At 38.0% G+C, this 26,391-nt stretch overlaps 1 protein-coding gene across 9 annotated transcripts in view; it reads right to left on the bottom strand.

The window, feature by feature from the left end:
* The window catches only part of UTRN (utrophin), a 582,930-nt gene that overhangs the window by 66,622 nt on the left and 489,917 nt on the right, over positions 1-26,391 (bottom strand). For all 9 annotated transcript variants that reach the window (XM_042940000.1, XM_042940001.1, XM_042939999.1 and 6 more), the window contains 5 exons: positions 25,486-25,632; positions 22,564-22,642; positions 19,364-19,424; positions 5,744-5,805; positions 3,391-3,465 (listed from right to left, as the gene is read on the bottom strand). In XM_042940000.1, coding sequence (XP_042795934.1) covers positions 3,391-3,465; positions 5,744-5,805; positions 19,364-19,424; positions 22,564-22,642; positions 25,486-25,632 — 424 coding nt within the window. The remainder of the gene's footprint in view (positions 1-3,390; positions 3,466-5,743; positions 5,806-19,363; positions 19,425-22,563; positions 22,643-25,485; positions 25,633-26,391) is intronic.

The following is a 26,391-nucleotide window of genomic DNA, read 5'->3' as shown; positions in this document are numbered from 1 at the left end:
ATTTAGAGAGACAGGCAGTAAGTAAGTTAATAAATAGAATATCAAGAATTATGACAAGTGCCACACAAGGAAAGAACTGAATCTAAGCAACAGAATATCAGGAGTGACCTACTTTAGAATGAAATAATCATGGAAAGCCCCATTAAAGATAGGCAATAGTTAGGCTGGAAGCCAAAGGAAGAGAAGGTACCTGGCGTGAGACAAGAATAACATTGAGAGCTAAGACAAGGGGTCTCCAGGCAGGAAGAACAGAATACAGGGCTGGCCATTCCAGTCAACCACTAGAGCTGATGGCAGGAGTCTTCTGTGGTGCACAGTGAACGGAGGGGACAGAATAACAGGCCAAGGTAAAGACCATTCCATTCTGAGGGCAACAAGAATCTGCTGAAAGCGTGTATCCATGTGTAACATGCTATCTCTGAATGTAGGTTCCTCGAGTGTGGGAACCAAGTCTCTTTACCAAGTCTCTACACAATTGTGGAGGCCAACAAATGAATGAACAGTGACCGAGCAGTGACAGCACGCCCTCTACATTAGGTCCTTATGCTGGGTGGGGGTTTACACAAAATGGGAGGACCCCTGACCTGAAGCCATAGACGGCAGGGGCGGGACAATCCTCTTAACATTATCTCTTACACAAAGGCAAGCATATGGTGCTTAGGTGAGAAACAGTCCTTATAGGCAATCATAAAGTTCTGGAGAAATTGGAGGCAGGTGGGATTAGCTTGTAAACGTTTCCAAAAGAAGTAAATTTTTAACAGTGTCTGGAGGAATAAAGGGTTGCAGACCACTGCAGAGGAAGGGTCAAGGCATTTCAAGTGAACAGAAAGGACAGGAGAAGGAGGAACAGATTAATCATAAACAGGTGAGCTGACAAGTGGTGTAAAGGCCCCGGGCTGGAGAGCAGTGGGGGCAGAGGCAGTGGGGAAAGTGAGGCCAGGTGGCTCCAAACACATCAGCTCGAATATTTATAATCCAACGCAATCTGGCACTTTTCTCAGTGCACATTTCTAAATGTCATGTAGTTTAGAAGCAGGAGGTATTCCTCTTCTGCTCTTCTCAGATTGGAAGGAATGAACTGTAGGAGGGAGTTTTTTCCTGAGAATTCAAAAGAACCAACAGAGGAAAACACCAAATGTGCTGGTACGTTTATCCAGCCAGAAGTACTACTGAAAACTCGGACCACGTTCATCATGACAAAAAGCAGTCTTTGGTCAATGGAGATTTTGCCCCTGAGTCATTTGTCCTCATTTTATAGCTCATCAGGCCTGAGAAGACCTTCCAGATCCGTCAGCTGGATACTGGGCATGCAGCTGGTCCCCTTTCAAAACTGCTGTCACCATGGACTCACTGAGCTCACTGAACGTCCCTTCTGTGTGTTCCTAATTCACTTCCTATTCCCCTCTGGCTCAACATACAGATCACTGGCCAGGGTGTGTTGGCTTGGCTTTTTTTGTACTGGTGATTCTGCACCACTTGCTTCCGTCATCTGGGGCTCTGTGGATTATGGGCATCAAAATCACCTCGGGTTTTCTTTCATCCATGAATCTAGAGGTGTGTTTTTAGCCCTTGAGACTTCTCTTCCACACATCACTTAAGTTTTCCTTATTTTATTCATTTAAGTTTTTAAAGTTTATTTATTTTGAGAGAGAGAATTTGCACAGGGAGGGGCAGAGAGAGAGAGAGAGAGAGAGAGAGAGAGAGAGAATCCTAAATAGGCTCCATGTTGTCAGCATGGCGCTCAACTCAGGGCTTGATCTCGCAAACCGTGAGATCGTGACCTGAGCCAAATTGAAAGTCAGATGCTTAACTGACTGAGGCACCCAGGTGCCCAAGTTTTCCCTACTTTAAAGCTTTGCATTGCTGTGGGGGGTTTTTTGTGTTCTTTTTTTCTGAATGATTCTATACTTCTCTTTCCTCACCTCTCCTCATGTTACCAGCTCAAAATGTAATTCTAATTTCTACTGACTTTTAAAGAGTTTTTAACTTTCATATATCATTTTGCAAAGAGTAATATTCAAAGCTTCACTGAACTGCCTAGACAGAAAACAATTATTAACAAAAAGTAGCAAACAAGAATATTTGGAACTATTCAAATTACTCTGCCTTAAAAATATAGACAAAGGTCACTTCTCATATTAACTATCTGACAAGGTCTACACGTTCTTTAATGTTTTGTTATTTTGAGACAGAGAGAGACAGAGCATGAGCGGGGGAGGGGCAGAGAAAGAGGGAGACATAGAATCCAATGCAGGCTCCAGGCTCTGAGCTGTCAGCACAGAGCCCGACGTGGGGCTTGAACTCACAAACTGCGAGATCATGACCTGAGCCGAAGTCGGACCCTTAACCAACTGAGCCACCCAGGCGCCCCTACGTGTTCTTTAAATAAACTCAATCATCAAAACTACAACCACAAAGAGAATTTAGATAGATTAAATCTATACTTTATTATTACAAGTACTCATATTTCTATTTAAATTTAGGTTGTTTGGGTATGTGTGTTGGGGGTAGGAATAACCCTTTAGTAAAATGGCTATCACAGAATATTACTCTGAACAAACTCCCTGCAGGAAAAGTTCATGTTGCTAATACTAATGGTCTCAAGACATATTTAAATAGAGACTTTTATCTAATTTTCTAGGTGCCAGTTCAAATTTGGATCAAGAATGTTATTTTTTAGTATTTCTATATTACGTGATTGCATTGAATCAAACTGTTTAAAATCTTATACTTGCAGAAGAAACACTGTTTTTTTTTTTAGTTTACTTTTTGAGAGAGACACAGAAAGAGAGAGAGAGAGAGAGAGAAAGCATGCGTGCACGAGTGGGGGAGGGGCAGAGAGGGAAAGAGAAAGAATCCCAAGCAGGCTTTGCACTGTCAGCGCAGAGCCTGATGCAGGGCTTGAACTCGCAAACAGTGATGTCATGACCTTAGCCTAAATCAAGAGTTGGATGTTTAACCAACTAAGCCCCCCAGGCACCCCTGGAATCCTATACTTCCAAATGAATACAAAGTACTAAGAAGGCAATGATCTACTACTTTGATTTGTTGATTTAATCCTTTTAAATTGGGTGGCAGCATAATTTTTGAAAAAGCTTTTTATGTTACTCCTGTATTTTGGCTAATTTTGTTCTCCAACTGAGAATGGCATATGTTCATTTGTTTTACTAGTGCATGCATGCTGATGGGGCAAAGAGTAGAGCATTTACAGAAACAGAGCCAATTCCTTGAGTGTGATACACTGAATATCAGATTTACTCTCCAAACACATCCCCATCTTCATTTATCTCTGTCTCAAAACAAAAAACAAAAAACCCCACAAAAAAACCCACAAAAAACAACAAATGCAATCCAAAGTTCCGAGTAATTAACTTTGGTAGAATAACTCACAACATAGAGCTTTTTGTAGTCTTCGGATTTTGATGGCTGTACGGTAGGCAGAGAAACGTACATTATTCAGGTCAGCTGAAATGGGAAAGAGAACACATTCAAAAGCATGCTTATTAGTTTACTTACATTGAATGGCAAGAATGTATTTGTTTACTTCAGATGATGGAAAAGTATTATGTCTGTTCTCATTAAAAACTCTTCTCTCAAAATCCACAGCATTTAAGAGAATAATTAAATGTTCATTAGCACCATAGTGAGAGACATTCCAAAGTAGTGCTACATGGCTTTCAAGAAAGCATTATCCAATAGCAAAAGGAGGGAAATGAGGAAAACGAAACATGGCCTGTTAACTTTTGAAGGCTTAAATCCATCACACCGTAGGCTCAGGGCCCTTCCTTCTCTACTGCTGGGAGGGATTCTCCTCCAGAGGCACCTTCCTCAAGGACAATCAGTTTTCTGTCAATAAGGCTGTCCCTCTCACTACTCATAGAGCTAGTCTTATTTCTTCCATCCGGATCTATCTGCTTCTTCTACCCTTTTATAGATATGGTTAAAATTATCCTATAGTCCATATTCAAATCTTTCGAAACAAGAGGTTAACTATAGTTAATAATACTGTATTGTATATTTGAAAGTTTCTAAAAGAGGAGATCTTAAGGGTTATCACAAGAATAAAAAATGTAATGATGTGAGGTGATGGATGTTAATTAGACTTACTGTAGTAACAGTTTCATAATACAAATATTGAACCAATATATTGTATACCAGTAACTAATATCATGCTATTTGTCAATTATATTTCAATTAAAAAAAAAACTTAAAGATTTGGTATCAAGCTAAAAAAAGATATTGTAGGGGCGCATGGGTGGCTCAACGTCTGACTTCAGGTCGGGTCATGATCTTGCAGTTCCTGAGTTCAAGCCCCACATTGGGCTCTGTGCTGATAGCTCGGAGTCTGGAGCCTGCTTTGGATTCTGTGTCTCCCTCTGTCTCTCTGTCCCTCCTCTGCTCATGCTCACTCTCTCTCTCTCTCAAAAATAAACATTGATTTAAAAAATTAAAAAAGAAAAGGTATTGTAATTTCTTTCTGTCTTCTAAAGACACAGTATCTGTATTAGAAACTAGCAGAACTGGAAGAAAACTCAGAAATCATCAAAGTTTGTACCCTCACTTTACAAAGGAAAGAAACCCATGGCTTTTCTCTCTTTTGTTCAACCTTTGTAGCTGCTCTCACTCATCCAAATGAAAGCTCATGAGAGAAACCTAAAGAAATGAAACTAAAGAAATCAAAAAGGGGGCTCCCTCCATGTTGAAATGGGTTGGTGTGAGAGCCTTAGGGCCTCGTTTTCCCTCTCCAGCACTGCATCACCTACCCAAAAAGAAAACTCTTTCAAAGAAAGGAGGCTAGAGAATCAGTTCAACATCATATTCTACTAGAAATCTACAAGACCAGGATTCTCATCTCATGTTTCCTTACATTTTTTAATTTACTTTTTTGATGTTTTATTTAGTTTTCAGAGAGAGAGACACAGAGCATGAGGTGGGGAGGGACAGAGAGAGAGGGAGACACACAATCTGAAGCGGGCTCCAGGCTCTGAGCTGTCAGTATAGAGCCCGACATGTGCTCAAATCCACAAACTTTGAGATCATGACCTGAGCTGAAGATGGATGTTCAACATACTGAGCCACCCAGGCACCCCTTCTTACATTTAAAAAAAAATTTTTTAACGTTTTTATTTATTATTGAGAGACAGAGCATGAGCATGGGAGGGGCAGAGAGAGGAGGAGACACAGAATCCAAAGCAGGATCCAGGCTCTGAGCTGTCAGCACAGAGTCCGATGTAGGGCTTAAACCCACGAACCTTGAGATCATGACCTGAGCCGTAGTTGGCTGCTCAACAGACTGAGCCACCCAGGCGCCCCTTCTTACATTTTTATATTAAAATGATTTTAGCTTTTCATGACTACTTTGACAAAATGCAAGTAGGCAAGCTAATTTAGTATGATCAACTACATTAAATGTGAGTTAAAAGGAAATTTAAAGGGTGATTCAAGGTGGCTGTGCTGTTATTGTTTTTGTTTTCAAACAAAGCTGAAGTTTAAGATAACTCAATAGGAGGGAGGCTGTGTTCTTCCTTTTAAAATCAACCTCATGCTAGTTCAAACCACGTGTTCCCTCAAGAATGGTAAAAAACTGTTTCCTGCATCGCCCTCAGAAATTCAACTGTTTTTCTGTGTCAGTGAAACAATCCTTTAAACAAACCATGCTGTGTAAGAAAAACTGGTGGTTACCTCCCTTTTAAGAATACACAACTATCGGTTGTTTTGGCTAATTAAATAAAATGGCACTCACCAAGGGACTGGAAGAGTTCAGTCATTTTAGGATGATCCCAACAGGTTGTCTGTGTTTGATGGCTGGGGGATAAAAAAAATTATGTATGTCCCATAGAACATATGCAAATAGAATTTTCATTCTAAGTTTTCAAAATCACGCAAAATTATCCCCATGACGGATCATTCTGAAACCCAATGTCCAATTATTACTTACCATTTGAAACAATAAGATATTTTTATGTGAGCAGTGACGTTGTAAAAATATGAGTAAAGAATTTTGTTTTATCTATTTTGAAAAGAATTACAACTAAAAATTAAATCTAGATATGAAGTGTGTGACCCTGGGGCCGCAGGCTTGATGTAGCCGGCTGGATCAACGCAGTTTCCAGAATAATTCTACTTGTGTTAGGCAGATATAGATCCTCATTCAGAATAAATCCTCGGAGAGCAGAAGTGCTGTAAAGAGTTGCTAAACTTTAGAAGTCCTAATCAAATTTCCAAAGAACAGAGAAATGAAGTGTTTAACTCTGAATAACATGTTCACCTCACAATCAAGTGAGGCGCCCTCCTCTTTAACCTTGAGTCTCTCCTTCCTTGGTGTAAATTAGCCCTTTTCCCCTGTGGGGATTCACTCAGAACCCTAGAGTTGACATAAAGATCATTTTAAGCTAAAGACATCTGAGATTGAACAGATGCAGAAAGGAACCTTTTCGGAGCTTCCTTTATTGGACTAATCGCAGCAACTTCTGGGAAAGAGGGCTACCATAAATCCTCTCTCTGGGGGAGTTTCACGGCTATGAAGAAGACAGAAAAACCACCTGCACCTGCATAAACAAACATCATCACCAACTTTCTTATCACACTTCCCCCCCCACAAAAGCCCACTTATCTCTCCTAAAGAAACCTATTGGTTCCTCACAAAGGAGCCTTTCTCCGCAATTTCCTTCCACTGCTAAAGTTGGCTATATAAGCCCCAAATTCCAACCATCCTTTCGAGTTACACATCACTGTACATGCACAGCAGGCATAAACAAATGCTCTTCTCTTGCTAATCTGTCTTTTGTCAGTGTAATTCACAGACCTCTGAAAGGAAACCTAAGAAAGGAAACCTAACAGCACCCTCTTCATGTATATCTGGATTCTCTACGCCCCTAATGTGTGAGTCTCTCTTGCCAGTGTGACTTCTTTCTCCTCTCTCGGCCATCAGCCTCCATCAGCTAACCAGTATTTTTCTTATAGGCATTGAACAGTTTTTCTCATGATGCTTCGTCTTCACTTTAGAAGCAAGTTTTATAGTTTTCTTCTTTCTGTAAATTCCAAAACTAATTCACAGATTAGATGTCTTCTGGGAATAAGATGAGGGTAGACTAGGTCCACATAATTAGGTTCCTTCTTTGTGTATGTGTGTGTGTGACAGAGAGAGAGGTGAACAGCTCTTAACTTCAGTGTCCTTATATTTAAAGATAGTTTACTGTCCCTTTTCTAGGTCAGAATAGAGTAATAACGTTTAATAGTACTCCAAAGACTTCTTAGACAACACTCAGTTCTTACCAAACTGTTTAGTAAGCTAAGTGAAATGGCCCAGTACACAAGAGAGAGTGGTATTAAAATATTCATACAATGAAACTGAAGATTCTTTTTTTAATCTATGTAATATATCAAAAAGTGGGATATGTCACTAGGAAAAGGACATAATCACTGTTACACATGCATAAACAGAACCCCTGAGAACTCAGAATTTGCTTTGAGACCTTTTAAAGTGTAGATATGGAACTGGGTATGTAAAATGTCCTGGGAATTCCAAAAACTCACGCAAAATAAAATACCTAAAATGTGAAGGTCTATCTCAGCAAGAGCTGGGAAGTTGGCTAGTTCCCCTACCTGGTACTTGATACCAAAGCAGAGGTGGGATGTTTCTACTTTGTATTCTGCTACTGAGCACCAAGCAAAACATTCCACCATCTTACTCTCTAAGTTGCTCCAAAGACCATGGAGAGAGTACCGAAGCTGTCTGACCTATAAATTTTACTGTTCATAGTGTGGCCCACAGCTTGAGAGCCATACAAAATCTCAGACCATATATTAAGAAAAAAAAAAGAAAAAAAGAAAAAGTTTCCTGATCAAAATCTCAGACCCCCATTCCTTCTGTTGAACTAGAATTTTCATCCTAACAAAATCCCTCATGTAGTTGATATGCACATTCATGTGTAAGAAGTAACTTAACCTAAGTAACCTAAAGAGCTTCTAATGCATGAATAAAAGTAAAAAAAACCAAAAAACAAAAAATAAGACACTTCTACCTCCAAATTTTGTTGATAGAATAACTTCCTTCTTACCATGAACAAGAACTAAAGAAGGATTTGCTGGAAATAGAGTGTAATTCAAAAACAATTCATCAGGAGCTTCCAGGGTTAGCCAGCCTACCAGTATTCCCATAACCCCTGTCTCTACTGAGTCATTGAAATCCCCATGGCAACCCTACCTTCCAGAGGCTGATATCTCATCGTGAAGGACCAAATCAAAGCTCAATAACCAAACTAAAGCTCTGAATAATGCAGAGCCAAACTTCATACGTAAACAACAAATGTAAGTACTCTTTCTCTAGAATCACAAACGTGGAGCTTTGGCAAACAGTTCCTATGGAACCAGGAAGGGAAAATACCATCAGGCAGCGTGGCAGCGGCTGAGAATTCAATGAGAAGACTTGCTTGCTAATGGCTCTTCTTAGTGAAACCACTACTAGGAGCTGAGGGAACACACACATTTGGCAAACAGATGGAGGGAGGGAAACGGCATCTCCCTTTGTGAATTCAGTACCAGTTGATTCATTAGGCAGAACTGCCAACGCTGAAAATAAACACAGCCTCTGGTTACAAAAGTATAACTGCAGCTTACCAAACAACAGTTAAAAAAAAAGTAGTAGATGCAGTTGGCTGTTGGATTTTCTTTTTCTTTCTTTCTTTCTTTCTTTTTTTTTTTTCAGTGGGGGGAGGGTTTTAAAGCAAAATCCACAATCAACCCAAAGGCTCTAAGTATTTGAACAGCTGCAGATCGCTCAGCTTATCCAGCCCAAATGCTTCCAACTCCTCCCAGAGTAGGCAACCAAAACAGAATGAAAGTAGCATATTTTGCCTCCAAAACAACAACAGTTTCGATTCTGGCCAACTTCAAATCTGAAAGAGGAGTAGAACCTAACATCGTACAGCTTGATAAACTGTAAACAAATCTAACAAAGCAGCAATGAACAGGTAAGTCCAAGATCACATGAAGCACGTGCTAGAGAATGTGTGACATGTCACCTGGGTGCCAAGCCATGCCAGGATTGCTTGTGTGGGGAAAAACTGGGAAGGCCTCTGATGGGGCCAAAAAATCAGTGGGTGTCCTATGAAGCTTAAATTGTCCCTGAACTATTTTAAACTCTGCAAACTGAAGAAAATGATAGCAGTGCAAATGCTCTTGTCCATAGAAATGCAAATTGTGTCCACTGGGATGCAACTGATTATTGTCCTATGGATATTGACCAGTTTGTCAGCTTTGCACCTTTTGGTACACTCGTTTCAGCATCCCTTGTTTGACTAAGGATGCAGTTCTTAGCATTCCCCTTGGAACCTGTTATAACTTCTCCCCATTCCCTTATTAGTGAGATAAATGAAATCTTTGACACATGCTCTTTTCATATTTGTATGAGAGTCAAGATTTTACCCATTTTTTATTTATTTAAATTGTTGTTTTTATTTTTTTAACTGTGATATAACACTGTATAAGTTTCAGGTGTACATGTTGGTCTGATACACATATACACTGCAGTAGGATTACCACAGTTGTGTTAGCTAACACCTCTATCCATAATTATCATTTTTTTTGTGTGGTGACAATATTTAAAATCCAGTTTCCTAGAAACTTTGAAGTTTAAAACTTGAATATTAAAGCAATAATATTGTCTGTAATCACTGTGCTGTGTATTAGATCTCCGTTACCTGGTTTTTAAAATCATCCTTTAATGCCCTGGTCAGTTCTAGTTTGTACTTGCTATCCTGTAGACTTTTTAACAGAGTACCCCTTCCCTCTGAAAGTGTCACAGCTATGATAACATGTGCTCTCTGTATTTTATGGACTTTGAGGAGACAGTAAACCAGCAAGGTTAATAAGTGATATATGTTTATACCCATTATTATTCATAACGTGTTCTGATGAGCCACAGAAAGTAAAACACAAATGAGATTGTACACCAATGAAAAGAACACAAAAATGCTGTGAAACGACATGGTCCAATATAGGAGACAATGAACTAACGGCAAAACACATGTAATTTTGATAGACTGATAAGATACTGATTTCTGGGCAATAGACTAATCTGGGGAAGACACTTTTTAAAACCCATTTGTCCTAATTAGAGTGGCCTCATTTCTTCCATAAAACCTTACAAGATGACGAGAAGGCATCCTGCTTACCCCAAAACTGACGCTTAGCCAAACACCTTTATGTGTTACTTATCTATTCAATTTTATGCTTGAAACTGGGTTTTGTGAGTTTTGCCATGTGTCATTTCATTTAAATTGCAATTTTAAAGACATACAAGAGAAAAAAAATTAAAGGTGAGTCAGTTAATTAAAAATACAAATGTAAGAAAAAGAACAACCCATATTGTTCAGATAATCACAGAAAGAGAAATAGTTCTTCTTGGCTGTGCATAGTCAAAGATGACACACTAGGTCGGGACGCATGACCTTAATTACAATAATAGCCTATTATTTGAGTGTCCAGCCTGTTCGAGGTGCTCTTCCGAACTCTTTCTTTGTGTTAACTCAATAAAAATTCTATGAGTTAGGTGCCAATAGTATCTCCATTTACAAATGAAGGAACTAGGGCAGAGAGCATTTAGAGAACTTGCTCAAGGTCTCATGGTAAGTAGTAGAAATGGAATTTGAACCCAGATGGTCGGATTTTAAGCCTGAGTTCTTAATATGGAAGTATACTTGCATGACTGAGATTTTAAAATCTTTCTGATGAATCTGTCTAAATTTGAGTCCAAGGTCCATCATTATAATCATTACAAACAATCTCATCTGCCTTGCTTCCCTCTCACTCCTGGCAAAACCCAAGCACAGATCAGCTCAATTACTTGCCTTCTCTGGACCTGAGCAGCTGTGCATGAATACAGCTGGAGAAAATCATTCAACAGACAGACTAATTTTACTTTAAATATTTAACTTCAGACCTCAAATGTCCAACTGCTGGCAACCACACAACATTCCCTAATAAACTTGCTTCCCAGACCCCAAGACAATTTACTACTGCCTTCTTTCTCCCAAACCTAAGTAAGTTTCCCTCCCTGCCTTATATCATTTAACTCGATCTCACACTTCATTGAAAAACTAGAAACCACCAGATTCGAATTCCTTCATCTTCCCACCACCAAATCAATAAAGGTCCTTCCATCTGCCAGATTGTCTTCTTCTCCCTTCCTTACCAAGGAATTCCTCCCTCCTACCAAAGGCAAATTCTTCCCAAAGATTTCTTTAAAAACCCTTATGCTGCATTTAACACTCCCCTGACTCAATAAGACCATTCTCAGAATACAAATGGTGAAGGATCTGCTATCCTTATATACTCTTTCATCCCTACCTTGAATTGACATTTGCTCCTACCTACCATCCTTTTTCTCTTCTTGACAAAATTTTCCAATGAGTAGTGCACAACCTCGTGTCCCACTCACCACTGAACCCACTTTCACTCAGTTTCCAAATTCACTCCTCTACCCAACTAGCCCTATCAAAATTACCAGTGAACTGCATGTTGTCCAATGGAGTGGCTGCCTTTCTGTCTTCAACTCGCTAGACCTGTCCTCAGGGTGGGGAGAAGTCAGGAAGAGAAAAACAATGCCATGAGTACAAAGTGGAGTAGAAGCTAAGAGTTGCTGTTAAAAAGGCTCCAGAATGAAGTTGACACAGGCTTTTGCATGCTCTGCTAATACTTTTTTTACATATGCTTATGGAAGTAATATATAGGAATACTAGAATCAAGCAGGAGCTCCCAAATAATCAATTTGCATTCAGGTGATTCAAGTATACAGAGTGAAAACAAATTTCGGCAATCTGATGCAATGTTATTTATCTGAGTTATTTATCTTCTTAAAGATCTAAGAGGTGACATTCTCATTCTGGAAAATAGAATTCCCCCAATCTTTGTTTCACTTGAGACCAGAATATATGAAGAATATGCAGTAGTCCTGCCAGTATGCAGATTCTTACACCGAGTGTGTGTGCTTGTGTGCACGACCGCATTGAGGGGCTAGTGGGGGATGGACTGGGCAGGAAGTGAGGAAGTTGTACGGGGAGGAAACTTATGTGTTCCTCAGGTTTATACAGAGCGTCTTAAACCCTTTCAAATACTTTCTGCCATCTTCCAGGCTTTTAAAGGCAGGAAAGCCAGGTTATATTTTTTGAAACATAAGAATAAATCTAAGGGAAAACTTAAAGTTTGAATGTCAACATTTCCAGGAAAAAAAACCTTTCTGTTTAGATTCAAAAGAAGATATAGAATTCTACTTGATAATAGATATTGTTAAAGCATAGAGTCTTCCTTCCTTAGAAAATGCCACTAGCTTGTCATGATAATGAAGACGCAAGGCAGGAAGACTAAACTATCAACAATGGATACCTTCAAATCTATTGGCTTCAACTATAAAACACACTTAAAATAATTTCATACTCAGAGGTAGGTTCAAAGACACAGGGGTGTAAAGGGCTATACAGAAACAAAGGCTGCAGCACACTCTAAAATACAAATGTCAATATTCCAGGCATGATTGATAGAACAATTTGTTACAAAAATTCGTCGTACTTGACAAGGTTTGCTTGTATTTGATTTTAAGTAAAGTAGAATTCATGACCAAAACAGATGTGTCTGGGTGTGAGAGGAGCTTCATATGATACTTGTTTTGAGGACACTGGAAGGTTTTCCAGAAGAATGAGCATGCAACACACTCAATAAACCCAGGGAAGCCTTATTTTGGTAGTATCTCTGCTTGGGTCCAGAACTCAGACAGAGCCTCACCTCTGACCCAAACTCTACGTTCCTCTAAGCTCTCAAACTGGGAGAATCAGACCATTAATCAACATTAATCAATATTCCTGTGGGTTATCTGTTATTGAGTTGGCCCTGGGAAGTCCTGTATACTCCTGCCTGAGATTTTAACTCCATGATTTAACTCCATGATTTTAACTCCCACTAGAGTTGAATTTATCATTGTATCCTTCTAGTTTTTTTTTTTTTAAAGCTGAATGTATATTATTTGGTTTTGGAAAAAAAATTTACTACTTTATCTTTTTTCATATATATTTTTTAAAGGAGAAATTAACTGCGATTTTTTTCTATATGGTTGTACTGAATCTTACTGTATCATTTTACTTTTTAATCCATACAGAAAAAGATATTCTATTTATTTCACAATTTATTTGATCATTACTTCCGTACTTTTGCTAGTTTCCATGACTATCTTAAAAATTTAATCTTTACAGATCGAAGTACAAATATTTCTTTTTCCTCCCTAATGGCCCTACAGTGACCTCTCTGTGCTGTATGGTAGAATTTTATTAATTGTATCCCTGACCCTAAAGGTTGAACTGTACAGTAAGGCTGATGGTGCTACTATAATACAATGGAGCTGAGTAATCTATAAGATTCCAAGCCGAAATTCCACTCCATGGTAAGAGTAACTCTGGCCCCAGCAATGTATAGATGAATGGCAGGAAAGATAATACCTTTTTAAGTCTTGAACTAGTCAACGTCTTTCTCAGACAATGTCAACTCCACCTGAATTATCTCAGTAACCCAGGGCAGTGGTAAATACACTAGAAGTTGTCTGGTTACAGTTTGCCAACATGAGGCTGCTGCAGGGCAGGCTGTCCGCTGTCAGTTTTCTCATGAGCCAAGGTGTGCCCACTTGTCTGAAGCTGCCCCCACGTGTAGGAGGTTTAGGGATTCCCAAGGTGCTTACATTCTTTCATAAAGCAATTTCTTTCTTACCTCCTCACCAGCAGAGCTGGCCCAGTGAGTTTTAAATATTTATTTGCAACACAGATAAAGTCCCAGACTGTTGCTTGGAAAAATCGACTCTCCAGCACATTCTCTCCGGCTCTATTTCATTAATTTCTTCATCATTAAAACCAAAGTGCAAGCTCTACTTTTGGAAAGAGACTCAAAGTGTGCCCCAAGACTTCTCCACTTAAAAAATCTGGCACTGAAAGGATGCCATCTCTCATCTTGATTCAGGCGGAAGAAAGAGATGAAGACAGCTGTAGGAGGCCTTTCGGAGAGAACTGTATTTATCTTTCAGTGTTAGTTACATCTTTGTTATGGATTTATTTGGTTTGGGGAGGAGTTTTGTGCAACCTTCAAAGATAAAATGCTTTATGTTAATTTCTTCTTTGTCTTGTTATACTACGCCTTTGTTAGCTTTGACTTTCTTGTTAGGCTGAATATTTGGATATCCCATAGCTGCCACACCTCTCTGCTCTTTCTTAAGGAAGAAATATTTCACCTACATCATTTAAACGGGGTCCGTGATGCCTCTAAAGATAGAAGCATGAATTCTCTCCTTTAGACTGTACATATATAATGAGACAAGTATATACAGTTTATGCAAATAAACTGTATGACTGCTATAAAGAACAGCTACTCGCGCTCTAAGATTTCATTTACAGCTATAAACTGTTATTTTCCCCGGAAATTGACAGATTAGGGCAGCAGAGAATGCCCTTGGGAGGCAAGAAAGGGGAATTATCCTTAATGGACAAAAGAATAGAAAAGGAAACTATAAAGGAGATACAATAAATTAAGGAAAATTCTGATTTAGACCTGTTCATCAAGGGGAGTTAGAGTAAGCTAGAGTATGCATAGTAGTGGTATTTGAAGGTAAAGATCATATATTCCGATGACTATACACTATAATATTGAGGGATGTCCGTTTTAGAGAATGCAATATATATTATGAATTAAGAAGCCATTACTAAAATGTTCATATTAAAGCTGTGTGTAGGAGAACACCTAGAATCCTATAAAGAATTTAGGTCTGCACCTCAGATTCTCATGGGAAAAATAGAGCCAGAGGACTGTTAAGATGTGAGTGTGAAGCCTTGTCACGAGAGCAGTGTAATCATTTCTACCAAGGCTAAAGCTTACTGAAAAGTCATGCCCTCTGGCTTCAGAGATGACATCGTAGAGGGAGAAAGGAAAACCATACTTCCTAACTTCACCTTACTAAAGTCTATGAAAGAGTATGACTTATGAACAGGATGGACATCTATGCTAAAAGCCCTGGGGTGCCTGGGTGGCTCAGTCGGTTGAGCACCTGAGCACTGGAGTTCAGCTCAGGTCATGATCTCACAGCCTGTAAGTTTCAGCCCCACGGCGTCGTTGGGCTCTGTGCTGACAGCTCAGAGCCTGGAGACTTGCCTGTGATTCTGTGTCTCCCTCTCTCTGTCCCTCCCCCTCCCCCTCCCCCACTCACACTCTGTCTCTCTGTCTCTGTCTCTCAAAAATAAACATTAAATTTTTTTTTTTTAATTTCTGTAGTTAAGCTAAAAGCCCTACGGGACTTATGAGCCAGCTTTGTTGAGCATCCTGCTCATGGATGGAAATCTATCCAATGACAGAAATCTCTGACCATGTAAATGAGGGAAGGTAGTGGGGGGCCACAGACCTTGTTCCCCTACCTCTGAAATCCTGTCAAGATCCAACTGGCAGGACTGTAGAGAACTACATTTTTCTACCTATAGGAAAGCACCTTTGTCCATTACCGTACCGTGGTGTGACATTTCCTTAAACATATAAAGCATATACTACCTGACAGAAATTAGCCTATGAAAATTAGCTCTGCATTCAATTCCTGGCACATAGTAGGTGCATAATAAATAGCAACCAGTCCACAGTATGAAAAAAAAGGAGGTTTGCTCCTATCTTCTCCACCTGACCACTCCTTCCTAAATATAAGCCTTCATCTACCCAAATTGTCCACGTGACTAAAAATTTCTGTTCTCTACCTCAACCAATGCTGTGGTTCACAGTGGTCAAGAGGGCAGGAGCTGGAGTCAGTCCCCGGGTTTGAACACTAGTTTCTCCATGTACTGGCTGTGTGACTCAAGCAAGCTCTGCGTGTGCCTGTTGTCTAAGCCTTGCCTGTAAATGGGGGTAATGACAGTACCTATGCTTCAGTGGAGAGAATCCATGCACAGGATTAGTGCAGTGGCTGGCAAATGAAAATCCAAAAAAATATAATTCATTTCGATAACTGTTATCACCCACTATGACTAATTATCATTATTATTTCTGGATCAAAATGAGAAGCAATGAGTTTTATATGATTAATGTGACTTATTAGGAAAGTTCAAACAAAGCTTTTGTTATTTTTTTTTGAAAGAGAGAGAGTGTGCTCACATGAATACGGGAGGGGCAGATGGAGGGAGGGAGGGAGGGAGGGAGGGAGGGAGGGAGAGAGAGAGGGAGAGAGAGAGAGAGAGAGAGAGAGAGAGAGAGAGAGAGAGAGAGAATCTCAAGCAGGCTCCACACCCAGCATCAGCCTGACTCTGACGAGGGGCTCCAGCTCATGACCATGAGATCATGACCTGAGCCGAAATCAAGAGTCAGATGCTTAACTGACTAAGCCTCCCAGGTGCCCAACCCAAAGCTTTTACTTGTTCTTCCCTTTATGCCTGAAACTCCTTGGATATTAACTTTTAGCTGAGGAAATGAAAAACGTGTGCAAACCACAAACACATGACTAAAAATTCAGACAGAAAGAAATCTGGCTTTTACGGGTAGATTTTTGTATATTATGAAGGCAGCAAGAGCCATTTCAGGTTTCCTTAAACTGCTAGAACAATGAGCTGTCATTGGATTATATTAGAAAAGAAAAATAACTAGATCAGCTTTGGAAGGCCTACCTTTGAAGCATCAAATATAATTTAAACTTTTTTTTTTAATGTTTTTATTTATTTTTGAGACAGAGAGAGACAGAGCATGAGCAGGGGAGGGGCAGAGACAGAGGGAGACACAGAATCCGAAGCAGGCTCCAGGCTCTGAGCTGTCAGCACAGAGCCCGATGCGGGACTTGGACTCAAGAGCCATGAGATCATGACCTGAGCCGAAGTCAGACGCTTAACCGACTGAGCCACCCAGGTGCCCCACAAACACAGGACTAATAATTCAGACAGAAAGAAATCTGGCTTTTATGGGTAGATTTTTGTATATTATACAGGCAACAAGAGTCATTTCAGGTTTCCTTAAACCGATAGAACAATGAGCTGTCATTGGATTATATTAGAAAAGAAAAAATAACTAGATCAGCTTTGGAAGGTCTACCTTTGAAGCAGCAAATATAATTTAAAGATATGAGTTTCAACTTAAGATATTAACATAGAGGGATTTATGCTACCCAGACTCTTATAGATGAGATCTATATTCTATCCTTTTATAGAAACAAATGAGTCCTAGAACCACTGTGATACACCTCAAAATAAATACCTACAGAGAAAGAAATGCATTGGGAAGCCATCAAAGTATGTTTTAGCTAATCTGTAAAATTAAAACATGAAATAAAGACAGTGTGCTCTTCCCATTCTCCTTTCAACTTTCTTGCTATATTCTGGCATTAGAGTATACAAAACTGTATACTCACATATTGAATATAACAAAATTTCTTCCTGATTCTTACTTTCTTTTTGGCCAAATTAATACATCCTAATATGCTCCAGGAAACTAGTTGCATGACAATCATGCTAAATTTGTTTTTAACATTCTTCCTCTACTTAGTTGTGCAGTCATGCAAACGGAAGTGTATATTAAAAGCGTTTCACTCATTATTTACTTGCTTATTAATTTATTTGAGAATTAAAATTTTTTCATAATAATTCATGTGGAAATACTGGCTCGTATAACCCTACCTCCAGAGATCGATGTACTTGTTTATGAAGAAATAAACTGTTAAGTTACACAACAGAGCAGGTAATGGAAGAACCTGGTTAAAAAGTTTTCTAGAAATAAGACAGTTCATCCTATGTACCCTATATATCCGAGCAGATTTGTAAGTACATATTTCAAAGTCCTAAAAGACAGTTAACACTAAAACTATATATATTTAAGAAAATTCAATTTTTCATTAATGATGCTGAAGATATTTTGGGATGCTACAATCCTACAGGTCACATTAAAAATATTGGCCATCGTTAAATATATACATACACACACACACACACATATATATATATACACATATATATACATATGTACATATATACACACATATATATACATATATATACACACATATATATATTGAAGTTTATAAAAAAACCAAATCAGTGAAACTCTGACTTAGACAATGCCTTTTCTAGTCCTATATAACCAACCTACCTACAGAAATTCCTCTTTAGTAGTAGTGCTAAAATTAAAGATAGATTTTCAAAATGCCAAATCAAACAGATAACCACTTATATAACACCATCAAGCAAGAGAACGAATATTTTCTTTATCCAGTAAAAACAAAAATCTGCCTTGTTGGATCCAATTAACATTTTTAAAAACTCATGTAATAAAAATGCCTTGTCAACTGAGTAAAATAACTTAATTTCAAATAATTTCATTGACTTCCCTATTTTGTATAGTACATGTATTCGTTTTCTATTGTTGCTTGTAACAAAGGACTCCAAAATCAATGCGTCTCTAAGCTAAAATTGAGGTTTGCAGGTCTGTGTTCCTCCCCGGAGGTTCTAAAAGAATCCCGTTTGCTTGCCTTTTTCAGTTTTGAGAGGCTGCAAGCATTCCCTGACTCATGCCCCTTTGTCCATCTTCACGTTAACCTAATATTCACATCCAGGGATCAGGGCGTGGGCATCTTTGTGGGGCCATGATTCTATCTACTGCAGTACATCAGATTTATGCCTAAACCTGTAATGTGCAAGTCAATATTCACCCCACAAATTAAAATTCTCTATGCTGTAACTATTGCTATATATTTATTATTATTATTATTGTTATTTTTATAGTAATGGAAATGTAAAAATTTTTCGAATGGTTTAAATTTGGATCAGACGAATAAACCTTCTCTCAATAAAGACACGCCAATTTACCCAGCCTCTGACTTCCTTTTCTTTACAATCAGCGCAGTTTGAGAAACATCATTGTGTCAAGAGTTTGACATACTTATTTATTTAAAGATTTTATTTTTAAGTAATCTCTATACCCAACGTGGGGCTTGAGCTCACAACCCCAAGATCAAGAGTTGCATGCTCTACTGACTGAGCCAGCCAGGTGCCCCAAGAGTCCAACATGTTTAGAAGTTTTGTTATTTTCCCCAAATATTTTAATATCTGTTTTAAAAAAATATATATGCTAAACATGCCAACAGCCCTAACCTTATAAACTGCAAATATTACTCTGATTTTTAAACGAACCTCGTAAACTTATAAACTGCAAATATTACTCTGATTTTTAAGCTAACTTCTTTTAAATATTAAATATATATAGTTTCCTTCAGATAGTAGGATTGAATTCCACTTTCAAAAGTTACAGAGGAAAGCCTCTTAAGTTATCAACATAACTTTACTTTTTGTATCATAAAGGAGAATTAAAATCAACTTACTTGATGTAATAGGGCACTTTATTATGTGAAATGGATCTTTGCCACGGCAGCTGGACTGAAGCTGAAGAAACAAAGGGAGGTTATTGGAAACACTGCTCACCCAAAAAGCCTTATGCCATAATGCAAAACAACTGAACACACTTTACAGCAAATTCACCGAGAACTGCTCTGGTTTTTGAGCTGGATTCCTAGAATTATGAAATCTGCTAGGCTAAACAAAGAGTGGCTTTTTAAAGATTCATTTGAAGCAAGGAAAGAAACAACATAGGTTCATTTTCTAAGACCAACTCTAACTAATTGAACCTGTTGCTAAAAATACTTTTAAAAATCAAGGTTTTTTTTTTTTTATTTACAACCACCCCAATTTAAAACTTAGTGCTATCTGGAAAATGTGCTCTGTACATATTTTTTGATTAAGCTAAAATCAAAATTAATTTTACCTGGTATATCCAGATTATAAACTAGATTTCTCAAGAATGAATTTTCCAGATCATTAATACCGTGCTTTACTTTGTTTCACAGGAGTAACTATCTAGGACAGATGGCATTTAAACAAACTCATCTGGATGAATTTTAAAAAGGAAAGATTAAGATAAACATAGGCAAAGGATTGTAAAAAAAACAAAGTAATTATCTGGATAGAAGAATCCCAAATACTTACTTAATCTGAAATACACACAAAATATAGTTTCTTACTTGTACATTAGACATCACTATGCTTGTGATTTTATGTTTTGTTTTACTGAGGTACTTATTTTTTATAATTCCTGTTATTCCTTACTTATAAAAAAATATTATTCCTACATAAGCCAATTATTTTAAGACTTACTTAAGAAGAGTTATACATGTAAAGCTGGGGCTATTAAGGAATTTTGCTAAATGAACAAATAAACAAGCACATTGCAAAGAAACAAATCTTTGCAATTATCACTAGACTCTCATATAGCCAGTTGTCATCAATGATTTTTTTCTGAATTTCATGTCATATTAATATCTTACAAAAATAAAGCATTCTAACCTCTGCAAAGCATTTTCAAATTTATCTACTGATAAGAAGGCCAACAAATACATATTAGAGCTCCATTTGATAAATATAGAAAAAACAAAATAAAAAATAAATACTTAGAAATGAAATAACTTGCCCCATAAATAAATGGCAGAGCTCAGGCATGATTTCAAGATTTCTGACCACTAGTTCAGCCATTTTTCTATTCAATGATTCTTCTCTTTATAACATGTAAGCACTCCCTTCTCCAACTATGTCCATGAAAATCTAAAAGGCTGATGAACATGTGGAACTAAGTATATTAAATCTCTCATTAGAGCCAACCTCATTTCAGTGTTGGCACCAGGCTAATAGGTCAGTTTTTATTTTGTGTCTAACTAAACAGACTCCTTTTATAACCATGGCTAAAGTCCAAGGAATATAATAAAGGCAACAATTCCAAGCAGCAAGAGATAACAATTACTCAATTTATTAATTGGGATTTTGTTTACACTTCTCCATTCATTTTAGTAATTGTTTTGATTTGAATAACTCTGACCTCCTTGGACTATCAGTTCTAGACAATAAAAGGCAATGTGCTTACGTTTCACAAAGTGCATGTGAATTTTACCACGTTTCATTTCCTAAAGAACATGAGTTGGATTTTTATTATGGAAGGCTGGTTGCTAGGTGAAAGTGTAGGGTTTCATCAATACGAAGAGATAACTCAACCTTAGAACTAAAAGGAGAATCACAATTATTTGTTAAATCCCTCTTTAGTTTGGTCTTAGCACAGGGCTTTACACTCTATAACATTAAGTTTAGGAAATACGATGTAGTTCATTCCTAATGAAGATACTGCAAACTTATTTACTTTATCAACACTGATGGCATCCAAACTTTAGAAATGCATCCTGGCACCTAGTATATTCCAATAAGTACCACAATCACTCGAAGACAGGCTATCTAATGGCTCAGGTGTGTGAAACAGAAAACACTTGTGGGTGGGTGGAGGCTGGAAGGGGGGACAGGAAGGGGATGCATGAGACCTGGAGAGGTATAGGACAGAAAGGGCAGGAAATGACTAATTCAGATTCTTGAAACTGAAAAGAGAAAAGCCTGACCTTGAACTGAGGTAATGCAGATTACCAACCATGACAAAAGATTAAGGGAAAATATAAATGTAATCAATTTAGTTGGAAGACCTGGTATTACTTCAGTTTTCTCTACTATTATAAAGATACAAAGAAGTTATCATAAGCGGGAAATAAGCTTTGCCTTAAGTTTTAAACTTTCACTTAAACTAAGTTGAACAAACTTTTCTGACATGTTTGCCAGAGAAAATAAAAGGAAAAAAATTAAGTCAGTGAAAGCATTGGTGCCAAGAATTGTGAAAGGTGCCTGTGAAACTCAGTATGCTTTCCCACTTAATTTTCAAGGCGATCAGAAAAAATACGTATGATTATCATAATTTTAAGACAAAGAAATGAATTTTCAGCAACCTACAGGTCTGATAAAATGCAGAATTAATATTGTCATCTCAATTTCGGTGACTCTAAATCCTACATTCTTTAGTTTTCCAAGTAGGGAGTGAAAAATAAAGTAGAAGCTCAAATTACCTATATAAGATCTCATCAACAATCCATAAAACTAAAAACTTCAGTTGCAGAATATTATGTAAAAATCTACATATATGGTTTGGCTAAATTGGCAATACTTGATGAGGAGAAAAGCTAACTATGATCACAGTGAACCTAATAAACAAAAATTTCAAAGATTTGTGGGGAGTTTTTTTTTAAATTTATTTCTAAAGCTACAGGTGCATTTTAAATTAATAAATGCTTTTTAAGAAGAAAAATTAGAAATCTTAAAATATAAAAAGATTTCTTTAATGTGACAAAGTTCATGACCTTGGCTTATGATACAGCAATGATAGTAAGATAATACATTAGTTATTATAGCAGATAGTACAGGGAAAAACCATAGCTAAGAATGAGTTCAGTTTTGCTCCACTTCAAAGACTTTTCGATCGTGACCAGATTATTACCTTAATAACCAATAACCAATACTGTAATTGATCTTAATACTTCCTTTCATATATTTATCTTACACAAGCAAATATATTTGTAGCAAAGAATATGGCTTGTTGAGGGAAAAGGAAAGAACATGCTCATTCATTCACTTAATGAGAACAGTGAAGTTTATTAGTACTTACTAGAAAGAAAATGCTGAGATGATGGCCCAAAATCTCTATGGGCTTCCTGAAGCTGTTTAAGGCGATCATCCACAGAAACCTGCACATACACATGCAAGAAATAATGTGATTTGAACACAAGGACTTTAATAACATACTTAATTTAAGTATTATCCTAAATGATGCTACAGCCCAAGATATGATTGCTTGCATAGACTCCTCTATCTCCGGAATCAAAGTACTGGGATTAAAACAGACTTCTTCTGGTACCAAATGACAGCAAATAGTGCCAGGAACTCTTCTAAGCAGTTTATACAAATTAACTTTTTTAGCCTTCACAATAGCCATAATATTATCACCACTTTACAGATGAGACACCTGGGACACAAAGAGCTGTCCAAGGACATAAAGTTAGCACCTGACAGCACTGGTATCCACAGCCAGCTCATCTGGTGCCAGGATCTCTTGCTTTCCTGTTCCTCTCTATTGCCTTGAAAGCAGTAAAGCGCTAAGGCATCTAAAGTCAAGATGTGGCCATGGCCAGTGGCTACTCATCTCTCTTTTGTAAGGAAGGTGGTAAAAAGTGTCACAGGGAACAAACGGAAAAGAAGGCTAAAATACTCCAAGGGAGGGACACCTTGGTGGTTCAGTTGGTTAAGCGTCTCACTCTTGATCTCAGCTCAGGTCATGATCTCATGGTTTGTGAGTTCAAGCCCTGCATCAGGCTCAGCACTAAGAGTGCGAAGCCTGCTTGGGATTCTGTTTCTCCTTCTCTCTGCCCCTTCCCCGCTTGCACTCTCTCTCTCTCTCAAAATAAGTAAATAAACTTTAAAAATAATAAAATAAGGGGCGCCTGGGTGGCTCAGTCGGTTAAGCGTCCGACTTGGGCTCAGGTCATGATCTCACGGTTCGTGGGTTCGAGCCCCGCATCAGGCTCTGTGCTGACAGCTCAGAGCCTGAAGCCTGCTTCGGATTCTGTCTCTCTCTGTCTCTGCCCCTCCCTTACTCACGCTCTGTCTCTGTCTCTCAAAAATAAATAAATGTAAAAAATAAATAAATAATAATAATAAAATAAAATACCCCAAAGGAAAAAACAGATGATGACAGACAGACAGAAAGACAGAAAGACAAAGAGACAGACTTAGATGAGAGATTCATAGACAGGTAGAGATAGATGGAGAGAGAAAGGATATATGAGTAGGGAATGCCTTATTTGCCTCCAACTTTGTGTCCAATCATCTCGATGTGGGGGTATTCAAGTGTATACCAGTCAATTAGCATACTCTCTGGATTTGTCCTCACAGTTAGCTCTCTGTTATGAAAATGCAAAGTTGGTATACCGAGAAACTAAATGCAAATCAATAACAACTGTACACAGCCTAGTGACACTTGCATTTTCTTTTCCCTGGTCCCGGTCTATGTAGTGCTAGTCAGCTGTTCCGCTTAGATTGTCAATCTTATTTTCGGCGGCCTTTAAATGAAACGTGTATATCTCTGGCTCACTGGGCAGCTCGCGTTTCTCCTGGTTAGCTATTTAAATTACATTAGCAAGTGCTTCGTTCATTAAGGCCAAGAAGCATTCAAACGTCACACTCTATGTTCAGGAGAAGAGAAGATGGTAGTCCTGAAATATAGTGACGTTGCTGCCAGCATAGATTCGTTCCCCTTATTCAAGCAGCAACATCCGAACTCTAGCAGTTACAAGACTCAGAGATAAGGATAAGAGAATATACATCCTCCTTCAAGCATAATGTACTCCTTGACTTCTAATCATTGAAGATAGTGATAACAGAAGCAGAAGGCCATCAGGATGGACCACAGGAATACCTGCACGAAGGTAATGAATTAGGGAAATGGAGCAGAAGATAAAAGGAGTAAAAGTCAAACGCCTCTGTGTTCCACTCACTAGAAAAGCAGGTACGAGTTTAACAGCTCATGCCTTACTAATCCCAGATTATTAACACTCTTTTCAAACACAGAAAAGACTAATACTATGCACTCTTTTCTTTCGTCTTCAACTTCATGAAGGACATACAAACCGCTGGGTATTTCAACATTTGGGTTAATTCAGGAAACCTAGTATGCTGTAAAATAGTATATCTTTAAAATAAAAATGTTTTTGTGTACCACCTCAAATTGCATATTTATCTCATTAAATATTGCATTTTAGACCCAAAAGATAGAGAGAAATAAGAGTTATTTTTTTCAATATTCCACTTAAAATTATCCTGCTAGTTTTCAGGGGGGGAATAAAGTGATCATCATAACTCCTAGGACCTGGCCCTTGAACAGGACAGAGTTCTGCAAAGGCTGCATGAAGAAAAAAAAAAAAAATGACTGACCAGCATGTGTAGTGACTTGCAAATGCTGACACCTACTAACACGACAGAGTCCTTCTGGGTGTGGCTCTATTAAATCTGGGATGAGCAAGTACTATCCAGAGTCACTGAAATAACTGCATCAGAGCAGCAAAGACCTAAAAGCCCAAAGTAAACACCACACTAGTACAAATGTGCTAGCTGGAAAAGATGAACAAGATGCCTAAATAGCACAGAGTGGAAGAAAGACAGAGATTTCTTAACTTTTCAAAAGAAAAAAACATACACACACACAATTAAAGTAAGAAAAATGAGCCATTATGGAAAATGTTTCTGTAACCTATCACAGGTTTCAATTGCTTTATTTGACCCTTTGCGGTTTTCTACAAATATCACACGAATAGTACCTCATAAAATTACATTAAAACCAATATTCATAAATAAATGAGGCCTTTGGGTTCAAGATATGGAAAGACAAATATCTGATTATATTACATGCTACAAATCCGTTATCAAATACAACCAACAAAGACAGAGAAAACGTAGTGTGCGGTAGAATAATGAGACAGGGTTTGGGGACCTACTGGGGTATAAAGCTGGATTATGAACAGGGATAAACTGATACCTGCAAAAGTTTCCATCGCATATTAAGGTCATCTAGCTGGCGAGACATCTTTAAAGATGGATGTAGGTCAAGTGGTGACAGCTGACTGGATAAATCATTCACTGTTTTAACTTTTAAGTTGATTGGTGCAATTTCTTCTCTAAATGCCTGGAAGAATAAAAACAAAAATGATGTTCTTGGAAAAGAATATAACAGAAGGTAGTATTTTGAACTTTCCTTCAAAGAAAATGGCAAGATCAGCTGCCAATGGCAACCCATTGGCAACAGCTGACAGCTCAGTCCAGGTCTTTAGCAATTGGGACCACCAGGCACAGAGCCATCCTTTATAACCTGGAGAATTTAAATAGGTGCACAAAGAGAAAAACTATAATGCAAAGTATAATGCAAAAAACAAAAAATGAAAGGATTATGTGTTTCCTGCAAATCTACCATTTTATGTAATTTCATCTGGAAAATGTTTGCCATTATTATCCACTTTCTTAATTTCTAGTCTTGATTCTTTCAATTTCATGTTTTCCATCTTCATTTCCATTTAAAATTAAGTGAGATATTGGCCAGTGAGAACAACTTTCCTAACCACAAAACCTACGACTATTATATACTCGAGAGGTAAGTTTTGATCCTTTCAAAATCATTGATGATCACTGTGGTTAGAGGAAGGGCAGGAAGAGAAGGGTACATAAGAAAAGAGGTAAATGAGGCTTAGTGACAAATGCTACCTCTGGCACAGTACAGAGAGATGCCATAGGTGGGAGTGGAGGATGTATGTGAAGAGAGAAAGAAAAAAACAAAAGATATTTTGGGCCAGTGACAGTAATTCGTCCCATAAGAGCAAACAGAATAATGAAAACACAGTTTTCTCCATTCTCCACATAATTCTGCCTGCCTCTATGTTCATGTTCCCTT

This window comes from Panthera leo, chromosome B2, assembly GCF_018350215.1.
Source record: "Panthera leo isolate Ple1 chromosome B2, P.leo_Ple1_pat1.1, whole genome shotgun sequence".
Classification (NCBI taxonomy): domain Eukaryota; kingdom Metazoa; phylum Chordata; class Mammalia; order Carnivora; family Felidae; genus Panthera; species Panthera leo.
The sequence above is the reverse complement of the archived record's forward strand: the minus strand, read 5'-3'. Positions and strand labels throughout refer to the sequence as shown.